Source organism: Acartia tonsa, chromosome 9 (assembly GCF_053477335.1).
Source record: "Acartia tonsa isolate MP-2025a chromosome 9, ASM5347733v1, whole genome shotgun sequence".
Lineage (NCBI taxonomy): Eukaryota > Metazoa > Arthropoda > Copepoda > Calanoida > Acartiidae > Acartia > Acartia tonsa.
Genome location: NC_137268.1, coordinates 25323995 through 25346568, shown reverse-complemented (window position 1 = coordinate 25346568; position 22574 = coordinate 25323995). Strand labels below are relative to the sequence as shown.

General features: G+C 31.2%; 1 protein-coding gene across 3 annotated transcripts in view; it reads right to left on the bottom strand.

The window, feature by feature from the left end:
• su(r) (dihydropyrimidine dehydrogenase su(r)) overlaps positions 1 to 22574 on the bottom strand; it is a 107851-nt gene that overhangs the window by 12852 nt on the left and 72425 nt on the right. For all 3 annotated transcript variants that reach the window (XM_080172367.1, XM_080172366.1, XM_080172365.1), the window contains exons 31-40: positions 20678 to 20739; positions 20127 to 20236; positions 17556 to 17607; positions 16080 to 16141; positions 14360 to 14414; positions 13580 to 13666; positions 10849 to 10916; positions 6618 to 6725; positions 5065 to 5097; positions 4727 to 4802 (exon numbers count right to left, since the gene is read on the bottom strand). In XM_080172367.1, coding sequence (XP_080028493.1) covers positions 4727 to 4802; positions 5065 to 5097; positions 6618 to 6725; positions 10849 to 10916; positions 13580 to 13666; positions 14360 to 14414; positions 16080 to 16141; positions 17556 to 17607; positions 20127 to 20236; positions 20678 to 20739 — 713 coding nt within the window. The remainder of the gene's footprint in view (positions 1 to 4726; positions 4803 to 5064; positions 5098 to 6617; positions 6726 to 10848; positions 10917 to 13579; positions 13667 to 14359; positions 14415 to 16079; positions 16142 to 17555; positions 17608 to 20126; positions 20237 to 20677; positions 20740 to 22574) is intronic.

Sequence of the window (22574 nt, the reverse complement as noted above, 5' to 3'; positions counted from 1 at the left end):
GGCCTGGGTGTCCTGGGGCTTGTCCCAGCTACACTTGCCAATTTAGACTCAGTTTTGTAGCCGTCTGAGCTAAATTATCCGGTTGCCGTGGCTGCGCACCTAGCGCTACTCCTACACGACACGGACAAAGCGTCTTAACTGGCGCTTTTAGCAGGCTAAATCTGCTTGCCGTAGGCCAGAGGCCCACATATTGCGTTCAAAATGATGGAAATTCGACCTAAAAAGGCCGTCTCACGGGTCAGTTGGCTTCTCAGTTGGCGGCTGATTGTCCCCTTACTTGCCAAAGGGTCCAATCAGAGGTAGAATAGGCTAGTTCTGTAAGGCTCGATTGAAACACGCTGACACCAAGTTCTGGTAAGCCGAGCGTACTCGGCCCACGGGGTAACGAGTTCGGATTCAACGGGCCCTAGCCTTTAAGTATTCTACCAAACAAACAAGCAGGATTCAATCATACAGAATTATATATTTAAACTGAATAATATTTACAAGTTATGTTTACTATATATATACAACAAAAATATGACAATAGTTAGGTTTGAAGGGGGTGTGGGGCGCTAGGGCTTAGCGCCCGACGGTAAACAGGCTGTGGGGGCAGCGGTGGTAAAAGGGGAGGCAGTGCCTCCCGATTATATAAGTGCATGATGGACTCGTGATAATTGCATGTTCAAGTCCCCTCCCCACATTTAGGCAGGCTTAGTTTGACCGCCGGGTGCGGGGTTAACAGCGGTCATGAGATGGATAGTGATATAATAGGATTAGTGCGGTGGGTTTGTTATCATAAGTCACAGCGAAGCAACTCTGTATTGGGCCTGTCCGTATGGGTGTCGTATTACCACATTTCAACCGTACATGCAAATATTCAACAGTACTTCTTTTGTCTGGAAATCATAATGCAAGATTGTCTACTATTATGGATCATTTCACAAGCTATTACAATTAATATACAACGCCTGACAAAACTCGTATTGTTTTTTGGAAGAGGTTTATTAGCAACAAATTAAAAAAACAAAAGTGCAAAGTTGTCATGATAAAATCTTAATTATATATAATATAACTGTGCTTAAGGTCATTTGAAATGTCCAAATCCTAAATAATATTGGAATGTGGTAATAAAAGTCTCTATCTTAGCATTTTTTGCAATATGCTGGGTTTTACACCAGAACAGCACAAATATTACAATAATAGTTTCCAGTAACTTTATTTAACTTAGTCTAATGTATTCAAGCAAAACAAAAAACCTTATATAGAGCCTTCATCCTGATCTTAAAAGAATTACCTAACCTGATTAAAAACTCTATTATTACAAAAATTAATTTAAGTTACCCTTTATTGAAAATCCAAAAAAGTTAAGACATTAAAATTAAATCAAGTATGTTACAGTGAGAAATTATGTCATATAATAATACATATAATATATTTTTCAGAATTTATATTAAATATAGACTACGTATTTAATGTAATACACATTATAAAAGAGTTCGTAAAACAAGGATGGCAACATCCATAAGTAGCGAAGCTCAAAAATTATGATTGTATATTAGGAAAAAATACTATAAAGCAGTGTCATATAATAAATATTAATATTGGTAAAATAGGGAAATCATCACACCTTTAAAATCACACAACCTTATAATCATGAAAACTAGGAATCGATCTAGCACCGCAATTAAGAGACAAATCTTAATGAAACTTTATGGAAATATGTAGAACATGAGCATATTCAAGTCCTGATAATTTCAACCGTCAATCCTGAATAGAAAACCATAAAAACCTAAAAAATCTAGGAATCAATCTAGCACCCCAGTTAACAAAAAAATATTAATAAAACTTAGTGAAAGTATGTAGAATATAAAATTAATTAATCCCTGAAAATGTCAGCCCTTTATCCTGAAAAAGAGTTGAGAAAATCACGAAAACGTAAAACTCTAGGAATCGATCTAGCACCCCAAATAACAAACAGACGGACAAAACAATGTATATATTAGATGGGCATATATAGTGGGAATCTTCACTAAAAATTTCAGCTGTCTATCTTGAATAGGAGCTGTGAAAATCACGTTTCCACCAATTCATTAATTACGGACAGACGGACGGACATTCGGAATTCTAGAGTAGCTTCGCTACTAATAAGAAAGTGTCAAACAGAATCATACAAATGTATTAGTGGAATTAAGTTTGAAATAACAAAAAATGCTGAGCACGAACAGGACATACAGACACACCTCTACTTACTAATATTTATGGTTATAGTGTGTGAACACCCCTGGTGTGCAATAGTGTTTAAAATATGATATTGCCGGGCAATAAAAGCTCATGTGGCTCATTCAACTTAACAAGATCAGTGTACTTTGTAAACAGCCAAAAAAAAGAGGAGAATAAAGCAAAGTTAATAGTTATTAACAGGAAATTGCTATTTGTCTTTCACTTTCAGAAAATTTTTTAAAAATATCATGGTTTTAAATTATTCCAAATTGCTTAATTCGACGAGAAATACAAAAAAAGATTTTTGGCGGCGGCGGAAAACGGAGGTGAACGGAGGGAGCAACGGTCACCGATTCCTAAAATAATGTTTGCCCTAAAGGAGGCGGTATCAATTATTAGGGAGATTCAATGAAAAGAATTTTTTTTATGAATTATAAACTATTTGTTGGGTCCTAGGACAAACGCAGGAGTCCCAAACTTCGGAGTGGACAAACGCAGGAGTGGACACTTAACCTAACCTATTTTAAACCATACTTTAAGTTTTTAATGCCTAACCCCTGCGGGGGGCTTATTTGTATATTCATATCTTAACCTAACCTAATATGTATAGAAATACTTACTTAAATTAATATTTTAACACTCCTGCGTTTGTCCACTTCGACGTTTGGGACTTTTGCGTTTGTCCTGGAACCATTAGTTGGTTTGTGTAAAGCCACTTTTAAGATGGTCTTTTACAGATGGTTGGTTGGTGCATTTAATATGATGTGATGCAATACTTCATATACATTTATACAGTTAGGGTTTTATGTGTTTACATAATGATACTTTAAGATGTACGTTCTTGTAAGAAAAAATGATTTTATGCCAATGCAATGGAATCAAAGAATATTGCTAGAATTGGACACCGTACTTTATGGCTTTTTTACTTAAGTAATCTAATGAAAAATAAAAATATACAAATATTTATTTTTTAATAATTCCCATTCAAATAAGAAATAATGAATAACATATTTCTAACAATGTTAATTCTTTCATAATGCACCAGTATAGATACAAGATGCGAATTAATTCCTTTAGGTAGTTTCTAGTAAAATCTTCATTTAGAGTAACATTTTCGTCAATATTGAATATTACCACTTGCATTTTAACAAAAGATTTAGTATAGTCAAACAAACATAAATTACCTATAACGTAGAGCCATATTTCAAATGAAAAATTCTTTATAAGTTTACCCCTTCTTGATTTTAATCTTTATAAAGTACAAAATTGAAAATTTCATTTTAACCTTAACCTTGCATAACCAACAAAGAAAACACAATAGCCATATATACATATGTATACAAATTCTCACATCATATTTTACAAACAATAACCCTACAGCTTTTTATCACTTTGGCCTTGTTACACATATATCAGGGTAATAAGAAAAAGTAAAATAAGTGAAAACTTTTTGGTTAATGCCCTAGAAAGTGGGAAGATTTAGTATAAACCTAACATTTAAACCAAACAATGAAACTTGCAGAGTCAAAAATGATTTAGTTTTAAGTAAAAGTTTGTGGCTGGTATTATATCTAAATCAGTTTATTAGTAAATTAAGATTTTACAGGTTGATGGCAAACTTTATTTAAATCTTTGATTAGACAATCAAGTTATAGTCATAGTTATAGTTATAGTTGTAGTTTCACTCAAAATTAATTGTCGAGCACAAAATCTCACCCTCTTATTTGATAAGTTAAAAATATGGGCATTGGGGTAGTTATTCGTTACTTTGATTATTACCTTTGGTTTAGAATATATTAAATAGGCCAAAGAAAGAAAAGCTACTCCACTTTTCATAAATTTCAAAAGTTAAGGGGGGTGGGGGGACCAATGCTCGATAGACTCCATCTATAAATGAATTTGAAGATCCCTGAATACAATATAAAATTGAGTCTTTTGTATTCCTCCTCACATAAAATGCAATGCAGCAGAAACAAATTTCAAAGCAAAAAATTATGAAAACTTGAACTCTCAACAAGATATTTCATATATACATATAATATATGACAACATTCAGAAAAACGAAGTTAAATAAAACATACAGACATACGCTCAATGACTAATAAAAAGTAACAAATGTTACAATTCTAAAAGATTAAACAATAATATTGTAAAATTTAAAATAAATAATATTGCTTAATACGGACAAACTTACAATTTAAGACTTGATTAGGGATGCTTTGCTAAAAACATTGCATAGCAATTGTTCTACATAAGTTTCTAAGTTATTTAATGGTCAGTTTTTTTTCTTGGATGTCTAAAGGTTTCATATTAAATCTTCAAATTCTTCCTTTTTAATAAATTTAGCATAAATAAATCAATATATTAGAATATAAGGATTATGTAGTAATAAACTTCCCCTAGACCTATATGAAGCTCCACTGTGAAGAATAAGCAAATTGATTTAGCGGTTAGTGAGATCTTTATAGAAGGATAATACTGGATAAGTTAAGTGTAAAAGTTTTCACGAAAACTAAATGCTTACCGCAGTTGATACACATCTCAGGATCAATAAGAGCCACCACATGTTCCCTGTTATCCAAATCGCTGTATGTTCCAATCTAAGACAAATAAAATTTTCAAACGCCTTGGTTAAGTCAAAACAACGAAAATCACATAATTTTCTCTCGATTTAAGTGAATCATAAATAGCAATAACAGCATCTACCTTTAACCTATTTTTTAAAGAATGAAATAAATGAATTGATTAGGGGGTAAATAATTTAAAATCTATCATCCACCTGTGGATGCACCCCTACATTCCAGAGTACCCTCCCTCCCTACTTAAATACACACCATTAATAAATCTTTACAAAAATCTTACCTTATCCAAAGCTCTGCCAATGACTTCAGCAACCTAAATTAAGAAATTATATTATATAATTAATATTATAAACAAAGAAATATAGATTATATCATAAAGATTGAGATATATCGTCCACTGATGTTTTTCTCATGGGATTTTTAAAAAACAAGGTCCTTTGTTAAAATTTACACAGCTCCAAAATTGAGATGATTGATATAAAATTTTAATTGATCTTTTTGACATTACCTTTCTAGCCATGACATTGAATATGGATATGCACATTCAGCACAAATTTGACGAATTTCCATCATTTATATTGAAGAGCGTAGTTACTATGAAAGTTATATAGAAAACTTCTAATTGTTTATTGATGTTGGTAACAGCTACTCTGTGATCTGTCTGTACTTCTGTCCGACAGTAACTCAAAGATCCTTAGTTATTTAGTGTTATCTTTATCATTGAATCAGATTTGCTTTATCATTTCAATATTGCCATATATTATTTCTTAGATTATAAAATTATCAGCTTGTTGACTGCTCTACAAATTGGCAAAATTGTCCTTTTGTTATATACAACTCTTTAAAAATATACAGTACATATTTCTATAAAATAGTCATTCTTGAATTCCATTTGACTTCATTGCATATCAATTAAGATATTTTTATATAACTTGATCTTCTTTAAAAACTTTTATCAAACAAGATTAGTTTTCTTGAAACCTTTTGGATAAAACAAATGGAAATTTTAATTAACTTAGCTAAAAAAGATGAAAATCTAATAAGATCAGATGCTTACAGAAGGTGGGTGTTAAATTACCTATAAAGAAACTCTTTTTGACTTTGGAGTGTGGGGTTGGACATCTATGGAAGAGTATTCACTCTTCAGAAATACACCCATTCTGTTATATGAAACACACACCCTTATACCCCCTTCAATCCTGGTTTAAGAGAGGTGCAAAAATCGAAAGGTTGTGTAAACGAGAAAGCCCAAAAAATCTGTTTTTGGAAATCATAATTTCAAAATAAATCTGATGATTCCTAAGAAAACATATAATTGATTAAATAGATTTTAATTAGGTTGTTTTATTGTATTTTAAATAAATGATATAAACCTTACATAAAAAAAAAAGATATTTTTATGAGAGAGAGATTGTATATTATATTTCAATTATGCTTTAATAAGGATATCCCATTCCTACCAACATTATAACAAAAATTCTTTTGTAAAATTATATTTGATATCAATTAAGTTTAATAGAGTATCAGATACTCTCATTTATTAATTTTCTAACAATCACGCCATTATAAACAAAAACAATGAAAAATATTAATCCTAATTGTTTAGATTCTCAGTACTTGATCATAGGATACAGCGATAAGCAATATAAGGATAAATTAATTTTCCCCCAATAATTGTGAACTACATAGAAAAACAGAAAGTTGTTCTCTATTAAGAGAAGAGAATATTTTTCTTACATTTTACTTCTTTTTGTATATGTTTTATGTATACTTATAAAAAGAACCTTCATTATTATTAAAAGCATGGAAATGACTTTTTATAAACTGACTAACCTTAGGTGGAAGAGACTTGAGCTTGTTAGCTGGTCTGTTTTGTTGTGGCAGATTTTGTTCCTGAAGACTCGCAGACTTTTTCACCTCAGCAATCAGCTCAGCCTTCTCCTGCAATTAAAAAGTTATATTTCAAAACATGTTTTTTTGTTTTATTTTAAATGTGCCCAAACTAATATTGCTTGATTAAATGAAAGTGAATATATCAATTGAAAACTTTTGTTAAAATCAAAATATATCACAATGTCTTAATTTTAAAGTATCTAAAGTAAATAGCTTTAATGTGGCTAGGTAGTCGACTAGCCGCAAAACTTTAAAGGCATAGTTTCTTTTCTAGTATGGCTTCGAAAACGGTTAATATAAGCTGGTTTAGGACCGGTTCTAAGACACACTGAAAAGTCATATCTTATGAACAATTTTTCACGAATAAGAAAACGTTCTAAATATTGTTATTCTAAAATCTGTGGTAGTATGAATAATAGAAATAGAAGAATAGAAGCATATTCTGAACCCCTTTTTCGTCAAATCTAAGAAGGAACATTTCTAGCAGACAAAAGTATTGTTTACTTTCGACTCAAGCTGATGTGGATTCTTAAAAAATTATAGACTCGCTACTCGATAGTGAGGCAAAATTATTGTTGTGAAAAATCATCCAAAAGCACATTAAAAATCTACAAAAATTAAACAAAATCATATGTTAATAACCCTTTAATATTTTATTTAATTTTTGTAAATTTTTTTATACGATTTTGAAGGATTTTTCACAAAAATAATTTTGCCTCACCAGCGAGTAGCCAGCCTAACTTGTTTTTTAAGAATCCACCTCGTTTCGAAGCTTTCAAATTTAAACGAAATTTTTGGGGAATTAATTCTGATTCCGCAAAGCTTTCTACTAAGAAAATATACTGTTTACAGCTGACTTTTAACTATGTATGAAATGAAAAAAAACATGCATTCGTGACAAGATGTGTACAAAATTTCAACCAATGAAATTAAATGTATGTACCGATGCGATTCTCCTATTGGCTCAATCAGACTTTCCCTCTCTTTCTTAGTACCTTTATTGTATGAATGCAAGTTCGAAAACAATATTAAAACTTGAGTGTGTGTGTGTTTGTGTGCGTACTGGTATGTAGTTCTGTGTATGGAAGTGTGTGTGTGTGTTTGTGTGTGCGTACTGGTATGTAGTTCAGTGTATGGAAGTGTGTGTGTGTGTTTGTGTGTGCGTACTGGTATGTAGTTGTGTGTATGGAAGTGTGTGTATGTTTGCTTCTGTTTTGAAAAGCTTGCTCAAAACGTGAGGTTCTAACTTTTTAATCACATTTCAAAGAATCAACTAAAACAAGCAACTTATGCATAGGCATGCCTTTCTTTAGAGCATGATCTAATTTGACAGCCAAACACAAAAAAGTAAAACACTAAAATGAAAAATTTTCATGGATGTTTTTATTTTAATAGTTTAACTTATATGTCACCAGTAGTAATTTTAAACATGCAATTTTCTAGTTGTTTTGTTAAGGTTGAGTAAAATATTTCGCAATGTATGGCTTGAAGACGAACACATGGTTTCTTTGAAAAAAAAGATAATTTGAAAAGGTTTTGCCAAGGGACAATTAACAGGTACAAATATTCAACAATTTGTTCATGAAAATTTAATAATTGTTTTAAATTTTGTATATCAATACTTGACAACATTTAGTTATTTCCCTCTGAGTGCTTAGCGAGCACAGAACCATACCCCTTATTTTTTAAATACATTGGTGGTAAGGGGGAAGGGCGTTTCAGGCTTTACCCTTGCGCCGTTCCAAAACACTACGGGCCTATTCTAAACATGACGGAAGGTAAAACACAACAAAAATAAACCTACCCCTTATTTTCATTTTATTTTTTTTAAGTGGGTTTCTGTGCTTGCTAGTAACTTTTAGAGCAACAACCCAACATTTCCTTGTAATAAAACACTTTTTATGAAAAAAACACTCCATTTAATGGGGTTAAATAATTCAAACAAATAAATTTATATGAAGATCTACCCCTGTCCCCATGGTTGAGTAAAAATAACTTTGAAATTTGAACAAGCATGTACTTATAAAGCAAAAAACACGTGTTTGAAAACAGTATATTTATATTAAGTACCAGGATGTATATGTGACTGTCAGTTTGTACCAAAGTATTTTGCTAACCACTGAACCGATATGGTTGTCCGTTATAAAGTAGCTTTGCATAGGTCTGCAGAAGGTTTTTTAACCATTTTTGGGGAAGGGTACCACAAACCTTCCAAGAGAAATCGCCCATAGAAAAAAATTAGCCACTGAAACTAAAATCAAAGCAGTAATGCAAAAGTAAAAGATAAATAAACAAGGACAATCAAAGTAGAAGCTTTTTGGATTTAACTATCAGAAAAGAGAACAAAGAGCTTACTTTTCCCCTTTCCATATCCCTAAATCAACCCTTACCCTTTAGTGTGTGTTTTTTTTATATTTTTTATAAGTCACGTAATATTTTTTAGTATTTCAAACAACCAGAAATAACTACCCCCCCCCCCCCATCACCCACACCAACACACAAAAAAGAAAATATAGAAAGCTAATTAAGAAATGTGAGAAAAATAAATAAAAGATATGAAGGAAAAGTATAATATAAATGTTTAATTTTTGCAGAACGAAAATCATAAGCAAAATCCTTTATTTTGCAAGAAAGAAAAAATAAATACATAAGCTCTTATCAATTACACAATTAAAAATCTGGAATCATATTACAGTTATTTAAAGCAACGTATAATAGACAGCTTTCCGCGAATAGTAAAAGACAACATTATCATATTGATTCCAGTTTTGTTATCCCTGAGGGACGAAAAAAACTGTAATTAGTTTCAGATTTTAATTATTTGTAGAAAAATGTAGAAAATGCATGATAAAAACCAATTCTAATTCAGCGGATATGAAGCGGTCTCGAAGCCATACTGGAAACAAATTCCATCTTTTGAGGGAATAAAATAGATAGAAAAACTCCAAAAACCCCCCATGTTATTATATTTCGCAGTGGGGCCGATAAGAGGGGAGAGAATTGTGTCAAATATATAAATAAGGGATTTTGCTTAAATCTTTTTGCCCTGATGTGATGTCATACTTTCCACTTTGCAAATTGAAATATATTACAAGATATTTATGGATAAGCCCGTCCCGTTTTAGAATTTTTTTTTTTAATTTCGGCCCCCAGCCATAATATGGTTGATTTATGCAAAATAATGACCCATGCAAAATATGTTTTCTGTATGCAAAAATTGCGATAGTACAAGCACTGCAAAGTTTTTGAAATTTGCGAAAAAGACCTGTTTTTAAAGCTCTTGTACCATCTCAATTTTAAAGATTTTACAAAATTTCAATTCTAGTGTGTCGATATAAACCTGAAATTTACCCAAAAAAATGGGGGCCATCTCAATTATAACATATGAGGGACAAAGGTGCAGCAAGTAATTTTCCAAAGTAAAAATTGCCAAATTTCATACATAAATAATAGGGATGGGCCGGATTGGACGGTTACGGATATCTGGCTGATTTATAATTTTGGATATCCGGTATTTAGGATTATATTGACACACTAGAATTGAAATTTTGTGAAAATCTACGGGTTTTAAAGCTTTTGTTCCATCTCAATTTTAACGATTTTTACCAAAAATTATTTTGCAAAAATCAACCATATTATGGCTGGGGGCCAAAATTTTATCAAAATTTTTCTAAAACGGGACGGGGTATTATGGATATATATGTGTGTGTTTGTACTGTATATTTTTTGCTTCCCGAAGAAATTATGTAGAGAAAATTTAGAACAAAATTTTACAGCGCGACCTTTGTCTGTAAAAATATGAGTTTAGCTATCCAACAATGAAAATACTCTCATAAATTGTATCATAATATTTTTCATAATTACCAGTCAGGTCCAAGCAATAGAAAAAAAGAGAGGAAACTTTTTGGAAGTCATAAATGTGAATTTTTATTGAGCCTGTTTAATGACCAAGGTATTCCCACATAACACTCTTAATTAGTCCAATACTTCTTAGGTTAAAAAGAAATAGTGGTAAGTTGGACCCGTAAAGTTTAATAGAAGGAATGATTTAATAACATATATTTTTTTCTAAATGTCATTTTATTCATTATCATATTGGGGATGTAAATCATTTAGTCGGCCATTATCTCAATCCTTTAGAACCGTATTTATTTCCCCTGATATATTTTACCTTAGCAAAGTGTCCAAAGTTAGGGAGGCTCTTTCCAATAATATCCTGCACAGACACAACTGGCTTTCCTGAAAATAACAATGATTTTTTTTGAGACATTATGATTAAATTTTTGTTAGCGAAGCCACTATACAATACACTTTGCCTATCCCTCAATCACTCCATAACAACTACGGAAGAAATGTGCTTTTCAAAATAGACTGCGCTATTTTTTGGCAAAGATTGCCATACCAATAAGCAGAGCATCTAGTATATAATCTACTTGGTCCGTCGGTCTGTCATTCATGCCACCAAAATATAAACATAAAGATAATCGAAAACACATGTAAGGGGTTTTGGGATTTTTCTCCAATAAATTCATCTTTGATTTATGATAACTGAACATCTGCTCTTTAAATCCCAAAGTATATATTTACATCCTTGATTTGTAATTTTTGGTACATTGATTAACTAGTTATGGATGTTGTCATTCTCCTACATCAACAATTTAATTAAAAATAAATAACGACTCAACCAATTAAAATCAAATTCTGGAAATAAGAGGAAATCAAATTAAATTTTTAAATTATCAGAAATATAAAATCAAAACTAATCCTAAATTGGTTTAATAAATCATGGAATACTATCGACAACTGGAAAATATCAAATTGTATGAACATCATAGAGATAAGACATTATTTTATTCGATAACATCGTTGCAACTTAAAATATTTTTCTCCTATGTAGCTGGATGTAGAAAATGAAAGTTTCATTAAAAGAATAGTAGCGGCCCTACACTATTTTGGGTGTTTTTTCTTAAATTGCCTTGTCACGCAATTGATAATAATCCCCCACTCCCTTGAAATAAAAGGAAAATAAGGGGGGAGGATAGTTTTTCGTTTGTTTGTTTATTACTTTAAGTTTGGTTATATTAATTACTTGGAATCCATAGCAGCGTTATTTACCGTTATAAACGACGATAACACTAGAAAACCTTCAAAAGATAACGGATGAAGTCATTAATAAATAGTACCGAAAATGGATCTTGGACAAAGTAGCTTCGGACAAAGTAGCTTCAGGACAAAGTAGCTTTAGGACAAAGTAGCTTCAGGACATTTACTCGGCCCCCTGGCCTGCCTAGCCCCGGGGCGCTCGAAACCCTAGCCTATAACCTAACCTAACCTAACCTATGTTAGCCTCAGAACATTTGTTTAAGAAAAATATCCTCATCTGTTAATACATAGGTGGTTTAGAATTTCGTGGATTTTACAAAAAGTGATTGGTAGATTTTAAATATTGTTTTTACAAATTTTAGGTTAGGGTAGGTAGGTGGCTAGGCAGGCCAGAGGGGGCCTAGCGCTGCGGCCAGGGGCGTCCAAGCTTTTTTATTAGGGTGGGGGGTAATCTTTATTTCATAGAGGAATTTTTTTATTTGGGGGCCGGGGGGGGGGGGTAAAAATTGAAAATCAAAAATTTTGGAGGTGGGGGGTAATCACCCCTTTACCCCCCCCCCCCCTCCCCCCTTGGACGCCTATGGCTGCGGCCATGACCTTTATTAACAATGAAGGCTACTTTCCTTAGGACGCTACTTTGTTCAGAAGCTACTTTGTCCTGAAGCTACTTTGTCCAAAATCCCCTAAAATTCCATAAACAACAGAAACCCATGCATTTTCATTATAAAATGGGAATTACTTTTCGCTCAGGGTAACCTAATCAGAAGTAACTACCTGACAAAACATCAATAATTTTCTTTGGGATGATAAAATTAAAGATATTTTAAAACAAAACACCAGTTCCAATGAAATGTTTTCAATGGTGTTAAAAGATTAAATGTATTGTTAGAACAAATTCTTAATAATCAAATAATTTTTAATAGCACAGCTACTTTACAAAAGTAGGACATTTCCGATAAACCAATTATCCGACTGACCGTCGTGATTTGGTTCCAAAGCCAAAAATAGTAAAACTGTTAAAAAAAAACTTTGAAAAACACAAAGAAAAAATCCTGCATTGAAAATACCCGATAATGTTGAGGCTAATCTTTCTAGATGGGGATTTTAACTAACCTTTAAAAGGCAGTGAAAATTTTATGATTTTACTCATTTCAGTTTTTTTAAATTTTATAATTAAACTTGAAAGACCATTTTTAAGAATCAATAGCGATAATTAAAGAGAATCTGAATTTATAAAAAGCTTCTTATTTATTGTTTTATTTTGAATACCCAATGCATAATTATGCAAATTTTATTACAGTAAGAATGAAGAAAATTTAAGTCATTATATTTTTAAAACGTTTAGTAATATAAATAGTAAAAAAAGAATAATAAAACACCTCATACTTTTATAAGAGACATCTCCATTATAAAATATAATGCCAGTGAATTAACATTACCATTCTCCTATAGTTGTATACAAAGGAATGGCGTGCAGAGGGGGTGTGCATCTATTGCCCTGGTAAAATTAAGGGGGTTGTTTACAACCCCTTAGGACTACATCCCCTCTCTACACCTCGTTATGGGTCTACGTTCTTCTAAAACAGCAAGGGTGGTGGCAAGTTAAAGAAGTCATGTTCAAGAGGGGTTTAATATACAAACGCTTCAACATTAATTATAGTATTAAAATCTGAATATATGTCAGAATAAATAGCCTTATAAATCCCAACACTAAGCTCCTTCCACTCCCCCCTTCCCCATATTTGGTAAGCATATAGATTGTTCTGTTTTTAAATTAAAAATAATAAAATATTATATACCTTTCTGAGTTCTGGCTGTTGGGGGTGACTGTCCATCCCATTCCTCCAAGCCCTCCACTTGGCTCAGGTATAGCAGAGCTTTCAATCCTAATTGATAAGTTTTTTTATTTCAGTGAAGCCAGTTAATTAACTCCTGTAAAATTTGTTCGTTTCTTCATTATTTCTCTAGAATTTAACTTAATAATGCGCAAGCAAAGAACCCAACCCCCTTATTTTGAAATAAATTGAAAAAAGGGAGGGGAGGACATTTTTCGTTTGTTTCTTTTAATAAATTTTAAAATAAGGTGACAGGGTTATCAGTGCTCGTTAGACACTTAGATGGAAAGCACTTTTTTCATGCAGAAAATAAAACTTAACATTAGTAACAATAAAAAAAGATTTCGACTCAACAAAACAATTGAGTTTGTGAAATGATAATTAAAGTTCCAAGTTGATTTATTTAATACCTTTGTTTACAAAATGTTAAAAATAAATCAAATAAAAATAATCTAATTAAATGTTAAAGTAACAGTAATTTATTTTGATATTGTTAAAACGTCATTGATTTAAAAAATAAGTACAATTTTATTCAATTTAAATCGTTTTTTTTTTATTTTAATAATTATAGGTCAAATTTCCTTCTTAACAATCAAATAAATAGTCGATCCCTAGGCTCAGGCTAGTTACAAGAAAGTTAAAGTTAATTTGATTGAACTTGTTAACTTGCTCTGACAATCTTATCCTTCCCTGCCTTGTCCGTCTGTTTCTTATAATGTATATCTGCAACGCTTGTATCTTTACCTGTGATATAATCATCAATGACAGTGAAGTCCTGATTCTGAATAGCTGAAGATACCTAAAAGATATAAATTATGAATTATGAAAAATAATAAGGGATAGGCTATAATTTAGGCTTAATAATACATATAGAGGACAATCTATATTTAAAATATTGCACAGATATATATAAAGATAAGTAACAATCATAATATAACAAATTTATAATTTTATAAAGAACTTTTGTATGAAAATATAGATACCTGCATGAAAGAGGTACCAGCTGGAAGGAATTATTTTATGAAAATATAGATACCTACATGACAGAAGCACCAGCTAGAAGGAATTATTATATGAAATATATATACCTACATGACAGAAGCACCAGCTAGAAGGAATTATTATATGAAATAAAGATACCTGCATGACAGAGATTCCAGCTAGAAGGAATTATTATATGAAATAAAGATACCTGCATGACAGAGATTCCAGCTAGAAGGAATTATTTTATGAAAATATAGATACCTACATGACAGAAGCACCAGCTAGAAGGAATTATTATATGAAATATAGATACCTACATGACAGAAGCACCAGCTAGAAGGAATTATTATATGAAATAAAGATACCTGCATGACAGAGATTCCAGCTAGAAGGAATTATTTTATGAAAATATAGATACCTGCATGACAGAGGCACTAGCTAGAAGGAATTATTTTATGAAAATATAGATACCTGCATGACAGAGATACCAGCTTGAAGGAATTATTTTATGAAAATATAGATACCTGCATGACAGAAGCACCAGCTAGAAGGAATTATTTTATGAAAATATAGATACCTGCATGACAGAGGCACCAGTTAGAATGTATCATTGTTTAAAAATATAGATACATGCATGACAGAGATACCAGCTAGAAGGAATTATTTTATGAAAATATAGATACCTGCATGACAGAAGCACCAGCTAGAAGGAATTATTTTATGAAAATATAGATACCTGCATGACAGAGGCACCAGTTAGAATGTATCATTGTTTAAAAATATAGATACCTGCATGACAGAGGCACCAGCTAGAAGGAATTATTATATGAAAACATTGATACCTGCATGACAGAGGCATCAGCTGGAAGAAATCATTTTATCAAAATATAGATACCTGCATGACAGAAGCACCAGCTAGAAGAAATTATTGTATGAAAATATAGAAACCTGCAACAGAGGAACCAGCTAGAAGGAATTATTATGTGAAAATATAGATACCTGCATGACAGAGGAACCAGCTAGAAGGATTTATTGTATAAAAATATAGATACCTGCATGACAGAGGAACCAGCTAGAAGAAATTATTTTAAGAAAATATAGATACCTGCATGACAGAGGCACCAGCTAGAAGAATTTATTGTAAAAAAATATAGATACCTGCATGACAGAGGCACCAGCTAGAAGAAATATTTATTTGAAAACATTGATACCTGCATGACAGAGGCACCAGCTAGAAGGAATTATTTTATGAAAATATAGATACCTGAATGACAGAGCCCCCAGACAGAAAAGGAATTATTCTATGAAAATATAGATACCTGCATGAAAGAGGTACCGTGGCTAGAAGGAATTATTCTATGAAAATATGGATACCTGCATAACAGAGGCACCAGCTAGAATGAATTATTATATGAAAATATAGATACCTGGATGACAAAGGCACCAGCTAGAAGGAATTATTATATGAAAATATAGAAACCTGCATGACAGAGGCACCAGCTAGAAGGAACTGCATGGTCACATCAGCGCTGTCAATACCACCTTAAACAAATAATTTTAGCTCAGTTTTATATCCGTTTATAATGATGTTTAATCCCAACACATCCCATATTCATATGGCAAATTTCTGTGCACATTAAAGTAAACCAATAAAGGGGGAAGGGGTCACCTAACTTTATGTCCCCATTCCGTGGACCCTATGCCGACTTTCAGTCGGGTCTTTGAATATCAGCCAAAAGCGTCGCAAATATTAACAGACCCAAGTCGCTACAAAAGAGCAGAACGCAATTTACTTGCAGACGAAAAAAGGTCCCCATTACTGGATCAAGGTAGTTGTCTAGGTTATAAATCTATACTTAATACAATTATTCTGTGCACGACCCTCATTATCATCATTCTTCTTTCTTCAATTCAATCAAGCTTGGTATATTTTTAAAAAAAATAACTGCATAAAAGTCATAAACATTACCAATTATAAATATTTGAAATAATATAAAAACCGACGAGATTTTTACCTAATTGGACATAAATGTTTTATTATCATTGAAAGAAACCCATACTTAGAGCACAAAGTTCGATGAGGAAAATAGTAAACACTACGTAATTCTATTAGTATATAATACTTATATGTATAGAATTTGTTAGGTATAATGAAGTGGCCGATTTAGTAAAATCGTTATAAGATCTTTGTTTTGATACTTAATAAAAAAATTAATTTATTTGTCTGTTGATAAGATTTAGCTATTAAATGGGTCAAATAATTTATTTAGGGAAATAGAGTGGGGTGGGGGGGATTGATATCGACCCTTCACTTTCAATTTTTTTTTAAGTTAAAAAATTTAAGGTGATATATAGTTCACTGGACCTATAAGTAGGTTCATTCAGTCAAGCAGTTACCAAGATCCTAAGCCACAGATGTTATTTTTATAAATTTTGAGGATAAAAAAACATTTGTATTTTTCACTATATTCTACAAGCATTTGAATATCATACTTTAATATATATTGCACTAATAAGCACTGTAGTCATACAAAATTTTTTTTTAAAAATAATTACTAATAAGAAAATTGTTTTAATAATACTATTGAATAATATAATTAAACATTATGTTATTTATGCCTTTAACTAAACAATATTCTAATAATTCTTCTTCTTTTATCATTCAGGAGTAAAAATCTGGAAGAATGGGGACAATTGACTGTAAAGCACACTGTTACCCGAAGGTTCATAACATCGTTAAATCTTATTCGTTTGATCAAAAAATTTGAATTTTAATTTGTTGGTTGAATCTAGCATTTTACCATAATTTCAATTACTAAAGAGGATGTATACGAATATTTCGTTTATTGTCTTAGCCCTCAAACAGCTCTTAATTTTAAATTTGAATTTAATGCACTGCTGGCGAGTCTTGATTTTTAAAGCAACCCAACTGCACAATAATCTATAAATAGTTTACCTGTAGCCAAAATAGGGAAGCCAGGAAGATTCTTAGCAATTGATGATACAGCCTAAATAAACAAAACATTATTATTAAGTACGCAAATTTATTTATCATTCGTGACTTCAAAGCATTTTTTATCTACACAAAAATCTAATAATTATTTTAAAATTATCTTTTATTGTTTCATCCTTGAAGATCCCTACAAAGTTATGCCCTTAGTAGCTTAAATGTATTAAAGATAAACCAAGATAGGATTTTCTTTCTTAAAGGTTAAATAGGACTTATTGAAACATGCTTTGTCTTTGTAAAATAAATTTTACTTTGATAGATTATCTATCACATTGGTTATTAAAAGCGATGCTTTCCTATAATTAGGATCGGTCCGTCCGAGATAGATAGCTTTTATTCGTTATTTTAGGCATGTTAAAATTGTCCTATCGATTTCAAACTTTGCATGGTGATTCCTGTAGTAGTTAGGTACGATTTAGAATGCGTAGCAACTCTATAATCATTACCAGAATGTCCATTTTAAACATGTTGATTTTTCTACTTTTTTAAAAAACAATTTTTTATGAGATCCAATCATACGATTGATCTGATTTTTGGTATATTGATTCCTGGGACAACAAAGAACAATATTATAAGCGAAGCAACTCTATAATCAAGTCATAAAAATGTAAGTATGTCCGTAAACATTATCCTGTATCAAGCAGTTTTTCAACAAATTAACTTATAATTTTGCTTTGACTCTTATACTTTTATATTCTGATTATTCAGTTCAGACACTAAACAAATGTTAATGTCCGTTTGTCCCACCGTTTCAGTGCTTCGGTTTTATAGATGTTGTCATCCTTGTTAAAGACAAATTAAATCATACGAAAAGAGCGTTTTCAATACAGTTTTTATTAATTGGAAATTCATCAAATTGACCCAGTGTGGTGAAAAACTCTCTTACTAAAAACGACAGTATACAAATAATTTTGAAAAAATTAAAGTAATTTATTTTTTTTAATGGGGATAAAAATTGAATATTTTGACGAACTTAAAGTTTTAAAATGAAAAGTTGATTTGGAAATAATCATTCATCTCTATCATGAGGTACACAAACAAAAATGCTAAAAATATTTTTTAGCATTTTTATTAGAGTGAACTCTTTAATTTAGAAATGCAATTCATTTTTTTTAAATCTACTTTACAAATTAGTTATGTAAAAGTTAATCGGCAAATAATAATGTCTGAAAAATTGTGTAAAGTTGGGGTAAAATAAATTCTTTAAGAAGAACAATCCGTTCTCCTTGTACGAATCTAATACACATATAACCAGATATCTATATGGATAAAACAATGGAAAATAAATTTATATCATTATATATTGCAATAAAAAGTATCCAAAGATTTTGATCTAAAAAACAGTGGGTACCAGTTTATTTTACAGTGTCACCTTCCTCCCTGAATAAAAATAAATTAAACCAAAAAATCTGCTTTTTTACTTGCTGTTTTTAAAAATCACTTCTTTCTCTGCCACTGTTTACAAAGAGAAAGTTTCTACATCAACTTAGAATACAAATTAGAAATACAAAATCAAAGATTTTTGCAAAACTCAACAATATTATGAGTTTGTTTAAAAATATAAATGATAGCAATAGGGTAAGTCAAAACAAAAGCTAAAAATCAAGGGGAGTGAGTCAATTAAAAAGAAAAACGATATCATGCAGAAAGATATTGAGACATTTTATTAAGGAAAAACAAGAAAACACTCAAATATTTGTTTAAAAACATTAAATACACGTTGGGATTGATATTATCAAAATAATAAAATATAGAAAAATACAAATTTTACCATAGAACACTTTTCAAACAAAAGCCAATTAGTCCAAAAGAAATTGGAAATTATTATGATCAAATTTGAGATGACAAATATTCACAGACTAGTTAACTAACTGAAAAGATATTTAATGATTTGTCAGATTTTTTATCAGAATACAACACCTGAAACACTAATTCTGTATTTTTGTCCTTACAGTAAATAATTTATTCCAAAATATTTTATCTTCTTTACATAAATTACATGTATATGGATTCGCATCTTTCAGTTTTCCATTAAAAGCTTTTAAAATGTTCAAAAGAATATCGAAACTTATTTTTTATCCTCATCTTTTCATTTTTTGCACATCAAACATTGCATCATTTTTACGCACTATGAATTTAAAGCAACAAGTTCGATAATGTTAAAACTAACATTAGACAATTTTTTTTTAAATAGAATATGTAGAATGTAATAATCAGCAGTTCATTACTTTAGATAATAGTCTATTGACCCCTCTATCATAAAACAACAAATGAATATTTCTAGATTGCTTATTTCTAACGAATTTAGAAAACATGTTTCAAATTGAGCAGTTTGAACTTAACAAAGCGTTTGATACTTTTTATTGTATTCTTGTAAATTTGAATTCTGTAAAATTTTTGTCATTCGCACTCTGTAATCATACAAACAAAAGTTTAGTCGGCTAGAAATTCCTTTTTAAGTTCGGCAGAATATTATGTCTGATTTGCTATCAAGGGTAATAGATCTATTAAATATACCTTTAAAGCCATAGGCTTGACAGCGTTGCCACTGACACCTCCATAGGTTGTCTTCTGAGCCTTTCCCACGGCGGGCCAAGCAACACCCTTCATGTTCAACCCCATCAAACCTAAACAGTAAAAGATAATACTTGGAGAGAGTTCGAGTCGCAATCTAAAAAGGTCTATCATTCAGATGTACTTGAGACGTTAAAAATGTTAGTGCTGCTATGTCAAGCGTATGACATCAAAAGTAAGATTGGTTATTATCAGTCAGGAGCAATTCATTTCCAAGCAAAACTCAGACTTCCAGACACCAGTCTCGCAATTAAAAGTTGGTTGTCTGTGGGGTTTAACTTTAGCCAATACTCAGGGAGAAAAATTGTTCCATGAAGCCTTGGTTGCTAAATCTGACGTTCCAGTGCCATAGACAATATATATTGACCATACAATGTTGTAGACGCAAGGAGACAAAATGTATTGTATGTACGTTACACATTACTACTTATCAGAAGCGTGAATAAAAAATTATGGTCCATTCACAAGATATGAGCAGAGTAAAGAAAGGCTACCTGAAACGGTGTTTATAGCAGTAACTCCATCAGCTCCACCTTCTTTAGCTGCTGTAGCAATACTAAATTACAATATACTTATAGACAGTTTTAAATACCTTGTACGAGTACAAAAGCCTTGCATTCTTTAGCATCTTCAGAAACCACTGTAAAAAGGAATAGAATCGACAACGGAAAAAAATGTCCCCCCCCCCCCCCCTCCACAAACACACACGTACATATTTTCACATGTATATTTTAAAAATATATGCATAAGTCTTGTTACTTTGACGCTTTATTAAATCAAAACCTAAATTTCTTAGAATTTTCCCAACTCGATAGGTTTATTATTCAAAAAAATTTAAATTCATTTAAACCCAAATTTGCTTCTCTACTCTTGGACAAATTGAACCCTGTTCTGTATAAGTTGATATATAAGAGTATAAATATGTAAATATTTAAGAAGATTCTTGAAATCCATCAAACCGACGATTGGACCAAAACATCATCCCCCCCCCCCCCCCATTTTTTTCCATTTCTTGACTCAGAGAGCTTCAGGGATAGGATAATGTACGATGATAATCCCAAAAAAAAATTACCCCTTATGTAATCAAATCAATACAAAATCAATGAAAGAAAAGTACTCAAACTTTTTATCCAACAAATAAGATAACGTGGTTATAAAACTATGGGTATCAGTGTAATATATGTACAGTCTAATGATGTATAGCCTGCCTGAATTAACCTAACCTAACCAAAAAATACTGACACAAATACATATTCAAACAGTTTGAGGTCTACTTTTATTGCATTGGAAATTGGCAGAGGATTATAAAAGAAATTTGGAATTCTGGCGTGGATATCAGTTTTCAATATGTACAATTCTGCATACATAATATACAAAGTTCAACCATTTAATGTTTCTGTTTACCCCACAATGCGTGTTTTTTGTGCTAAGATTCACTTACTCTAGAATTTGAATAATGTTTGCATTTTATTTAATTCTTAGAACAACCTACATTACCCAAAAGCAACCCTGTAATAACTTGTAAAGGTTCGATTACCAATAACAAAGCTACTTTGAAGTTTAGAACGGTATGTATATTTTGGGTTCAATGGGTTTAACATTGTTCCCAGTTTTCAATCTATTCTATCTATGTCAAAGAAATATCAGGGCGGTTTCCCTCAAAGTGTCTAGTCGAGCACAGAAAATTATTTTAAAATTAAATGGTTGGGGAATTTATATGGAATTATGTATAGGGAAAAAATTATCCCTCCTCTTTCAATGTCGTTTAAAAATACAGAGTAGGATTAGGTCCGTTCTTGATATGCTCTTTAAGACAAAGCATACGCCTATAAAAATCCAAACTAAGTACTAAATATCGTAATATAAAATTAGTTGAAAATAATAAAATAATTTTAAGAACTGGCCCTTTTATTATTAGTTATGGAATCATGTTTTAAAACTGCTGAATCCATCATTTTGACAAATTTTCTATTATCGATGTTTTTGGCTTTTGTCCACGTCGATTTCATTGGAATATGATTAATAAATCTTATTATGCTGAGGAGTAAAAATATTTCATATTTTAAATAAAAATATTTGTGAAATTTAAATGAAACTCTCATATGAATGCATGGACAAGGGAAAGCATGATAAATGTTACTTGATAGACAGGATCCTAACTTCCTACAAATCTCCCTCCTTACAACCTAAGGGTTAGACTATAAAAGTTTTAAAGATTTTTAATCAATATAATAGATTTGAAATCTGCATAAAATTTTAAGGATTTTTTATAAAATTAGTTTTTTATATAATTCTTTATTTAAAGGCGCAAATACAAATTAAGTTAAATAGTTTTGAGATCTGTGATTGGTGGATTGAAAACTATCTGCGCTCTGATTGGAGAAGCTTAAG